The sequence below is a fragment of the Galeopterus variegatus genome, unplaced genomic scaffold (assembly GCF_000696425.1).
Source record: "Galeopterus variegatus unplaced genomic scaffold, G_variegatus-3.0.2 Scaffold1274, whole genome shotgun sequence".
Taxonomy (NCBI): Eukaryota; Metazoa; Chordata; class Mammalia; order Dermoptera; family Cynocephalidae; genus Galeopterus; species Galeopterus variegatus.
In genome coordinates this window covers 34,467-36,491 of record NW_007727385.1, presented here as the reverse complement: position 1 = coordinate 36,491, position 2,025 = coordinate 34,467, and the positions used below count along the sequence as shown (strand labels likewise).

Genomic DNA, 2,025 nt, shown 5'->3' with positions numbered 1-2,025 from the left:
TCCAGCGTAGATGACACAGCTTATACCTCACCAGCAGTGCATAAGAACACTAATGCTAGGGCCAGCCCGGTGGTGCACTGGAGAGTGCGCCGCTTGAGAGCGCGGCGGCGCTCCTGCCACGGGTTCAGATCCGATGTGGAGACCGGTTCCCGCTCACTGGCTGAGCGCGGTGCAGGCGCAACACCGAGGGTTGCGATCCCGTTGCCGGTCCCCGGTACGGGCGCGACACCGAGGGTTGCGATCCCGTTACCAGTCAGTAAAAAAGACAAAAAGGAAAAAAAAAAAAAGAACACTATTGCTATACATCCTCGCCAATTCATAGCATTTTCCAACTTGAATATATTTGTTGATCCAGTGGGTGTGAAATGTGATTTTAATTTTCTTGTCACTGATGTCTAGTGATCAAGTATCCATCTATTCATGGTTTTATTTACCATTCGCTCCTCTACGTACTGTGGGCTAATATCCTTTGTCTATTTCCCTATTGGCAGTTTACCTTTTGCATGTTGATTTCGTGGAGCTCATTCTACAAAGTGGACACCAACCCTTTAGCCATCAGGCTTGTTGTCACCATGCAAACACGCCCACCAACGCATCCCTCTCCTGGCTGCTCACAGGCCCCTAACCTTGCTCAGCTTGGCATTCTGGTCTTCCAAGAGTAGCAGGTCCTCCTCAAATTTCTTCAGCTTTGCCTCTGTTGTCACCTTCTCCAGCTGCAGCTTCTGCCTTGCCCCCTCCTCAGCCTCGAGGTGGGTCTCTAGTTCCTGGAGTGAGGAGGAGGGAGGGGTAAGAACCTAGGGCCTGAGGGATGGAGTGTGATGGGGAAGGAGGGAGTAGAGGGATGGTTCAAGGAACCTTGGGGGCTTGTGGCTCAGACAGGTCAATACCCTGGGTGAGGCTGGGAAGGATCAAACTCTTACTGGTTTTCCCATTTCATTCATTAGCTCAACAAGCATTTATTGAGTGCCTAGTGTATGCCAGGCACTGTTCTAGGCTCTGAGGATAAATAAAAATCCCTGTCCTTATGGAAATTACATCCTTGTATGTTAGTTGGGAAGGGATGCAGATTATAAACAGTAAACATAACAAATAAACAAATCACATAGATGGCTACTGCCCATGATGGCAGTCACTGGGCACATTGGAAATTAAGATTCAATATTACATGCTGCCTGAGTACAGCCTTCCTACTCAGTCTGCTCTCACAAATAAGGTCCTCTAGCCATTTAGTCCTCCTTATCAAGGGAACCAGGCACCTGCTTATCCCTGAGAAGCACATTTCAGTTCCCTGCCAGCCCACAGAATTAAACAAACCACTCACGTTTCCATGGCAACCAGGGGTCACCTTACCTTCTTGTTACTACAAAACTGGTTTCCCCGAGTCTTGCTTGTTCACTCTATTCTTGAATGCAATCCCCATGTGGCCTTTCATGGCATGGTAAGTGCCTCCCTTGGGCTATGAGTATTTGTGACTAATCAACTGCTGTCAATCTCATCTGTCCAGTGTCAGGTGTCATGTGTTCCCCACCATCCCCATAATGCTAGGGCAGGATCCCTCCCTCACCAATGGGGTGTAGAGGAGGTGATTAAAACACTTTTGAGCTCTTGAAATAGGGGTGACCAAGAAACTAAATTTTCTACTTTAATTTTATTATAATCTAAAACTAGACACTCAGTCACTGGAAAACTTTTAAGTATGATTGGAACAACTTGGGTATGTGAATCTGTAGAGTATCTATTGGGTATGTGAACTGCAGAAGTTATGAACTAAAAATAAAGATCAAGTATTTCCAACAAAAATTTAGCATCTGAACTGAGATGTGCCGTAAGTATAAAATGCACACTAGGTCTTGAACGGGAACATGAGAAAGCAGCCTGCTGGGGCCGGCCCGTGGCTCACTTGGGAGAGTGTGGTGCTGATAAAACTAAGGCCACGGGTTTGGATCCCATATAGGGATGGCCGGTTGCTCGCTGGCTGAGCGTGGTGCTGACAACACCAAGCCAAGGGTTGAGATCCCCTTACCG

At 47.5% G+C, this 2,025-nt stretch overlaps 1 protein-coding gene across 1 annotated transcript in view; it reads right to left on the bottom strand.

Annotated features, from left to right (window-relative positions):
• The window catches only part of MYH14 (myosin, heavy chain 14, non-muscle), a 53,927-nt gene that overhangs the window by 31,216 nt on the left and 20,686 nt on the right, over nt 1-2,025 (bottom strand). Inside the window, exon 13 of the mRNA XM_008576024.1 lies at nt 627-764. Within this exon, the coding sequence (XP_008574246.1) occupies nt 627-764 (138 nt within the window). The remainder of the gene's footprint in view (nt 1-626; nt 765-2,025) is intronic.